Source organism: Egretta garzetta, unplaced genomic scaffold (assembly GCF_000687185.1).
Source record: "Egretta garzetta isolate BGI_Z169 unplaced genomic scaffold, ASM68718v1 scaffold145, whole genome shotgun sequence".
In the NCBI taxonomy this organism is placed as follows: domain Eukaryota; kingdom Metazoa; phylum Chordata; class Aves; order Pelecaniformes; family Ardeidae; genus Egretta; species Egretta garzetta.
The window spans coordinates 956,454-958,433 of NW_009259687.1; the positions used below are offsets into that span (position 1 = coordinate 956,454).

At 44.6% G+C, this 1,980-nt stretch overlaps 1 protein-coding gene across 3 annotated transcripts in view; it reads right to left on the reverse strand.

Moving 5' to 3' along the window:
- The window catches only part of TMEM69 (transmembrane protein 69), a 3,326-nt gene extending 1,352 nt beyond the window's left edge, over nucleotides 1-1,974 (reverse strand). Inside the window, exons 1-3 of one of the 3 annotated variants that reach the window (XM_035894253.1) lie at nucleotides 1,969-1,974; nucleotides 1,319-1,381; nucleotides 1-696 (exon numbers count right to left, since the gene is read on the reverse strand). In XM_035894253.1, coding sequence (XP_035750146.1) covers nucleotides 1-696; nucleotides 1,319-1,363 — 741 coding nt within the window. In that variant the 5' untranslated portion in view covers nucleotides 1,364-1,381; nucleotides 1,969-1,974. The other 2 variants (XM_035894252.1, XM_035894251.1) reach the window with 2 other exon arrangements.
- Nucleotides 1,975-1,980: the final 6 nt, after the last annotated feature.

The window sequence follows — 1,980 nt, forward strand, 5'->3', positions numbered from 1 at the left end:
ACTTAGCTGCTCCTCTGAAATAGTCTTCAACGCTGCAGTAGCTAATAGTGATAATACCATCACCACTGTTCCCACTACCCTCAGTACTTTAAACCACCTAGGATAAGTAGGAAGAAGGGAAATGTCATAATGTAGTGCTATCCCTAAGGCTATTACTAGCATTATTGCACCATGAGTGACATCTTTAAAAAGTAAAGCTTGCCAGGCAAGTAGAGGAGGAACTGTACTGTTAGCCAGGTTCAGCCAGTCTGGCTTGGCCGGGCTGTTTTCTGGGAGAGCAAACCCCCACCTCATTCCTCCTAGGAAAGAGACTGTTACAGCACCATACGTAATCTGAGCAAATGCCGCCTCTGGGTAGTAGGTCCCTTGGAGGGCCATTGACAGCGGCACGGAAACAAATGGAATTAGCCCTGCAAGGCTTAAGTAAAGGGCTGGCTTTGGAGAATCCTTTAATGATGTTATGCTTTGCTGCAATATACCCGAGTCTTTGGTCTCAGATTCTTTGGGGGTTTTCTTCTTGAAGAAGGGGAGAGAGGTGTGAAAAGCCTGGAGCTTGGTTGCATATACTGATGCTGGGTTGAGGCTTGGAGGTCTCAAGAGAAGACACACATCTCTCCGCAGACGGAGGCCGAGAGAAGAGCAAGTTGTCATCTTCTTTCCATACAGTAGTAATCTGGGACCAGTTAACTTCTGGAGCTGCAATTATAAAACCTGTTCTGAACACCTTACCACATAGGCTTATGGATCTACAGTTACCTTAACTACTCATGAAGTATTGTACCATTTTCCAAGTCAGGGTCACATCACAGCTGCCCTTCCTTTTAGTTTTCAGGTGTTTTTAACTTAACTAATTAAGCTGATTCAGCTTTCACAAGCTAGCTGGTGAAAAACACCTAGGCTCTTCACAGTGAGTAAGCAAACCTTATTCACTACAAAAGGGTTTGTGTATCCACCTATCCTTCCACTCACGCATACATTCTTTAGGCATTTTTAAGTTAAGCTACAGCAGTCCTTTTCAAAGTAGAATATGAAATGACTACAGAAGTAGGACAAGGTCACCCCAGAAACTAGCTACTATCCCTTCACTACTCTATTAAAAAGAGGAAAAAAGGCCCTTAAGACAATAAAATTTGATTTTATAAAAGAAATATCTTAGCTTTGGCTAAAAGCTGCTGTAGAAACTAGGAATTCTCTCAGAAAAGCTGAGTGATAAACATGTGGCTACTCCAGCTTGTAAGTCACCTTTTTTATGCTCTAGTCATACTTTTTGCTATTTTACTTTTAAATACAGACAGCAAAGAAGGCTTCAGAAACTTACTTTGAAAGGTTTGTGGAAGCAGCATCGTTGTATGACAGGAAACATATTTGCTTTATCAAGGCCCTAAAACAGAAAAATTCAGAAGGTCTGAGTTTGTCTCATGTGCAAAGTTAAGTCACAGCCTGGACTTGTTTATCTGATGCAAGACTCTTATAGATGTATATTTAAAGACAAGGTTTTTTACATACTTAATCCTCATTTACCCGCTACAGGATACTTTGTTTGAGGTAGCTCTATGCACTGAAGTTCTAAAGTTGTAATAACTGTTACAAGAACGATTTTTAGTTGAAGAACGGAGTATCAGGCAACAGGCGATGGTTTCCCATTTAGGGATCATCTCCTTTTCATGGCCTAAATAGCTGCACGCAGCTGATAAACGACCGACTCCTTACGTGCGGAAAAACCGCTCCTTAACCACCGAGGAGCAGAAACTTCATCACTGCCAAGCTGCCGGTAAGCTGCCAGCAGGGGGGTCAAAACCAACCGGGAAGGGCAAGCAGCTCGCCGGAGGATTCGACTCCGCAGTTCACAGTCCTGCTGCTCCAGGGACGGGGGGGAAGCCCCGAAAGCTCCAGCCCGGCGGGCAAGGGGAGAGGAGAAGCAACATGGCGCCGGGGGAGACGCGGGTCCCAGCAGGCCGAGAAACTCACCCCGCGCTCGCA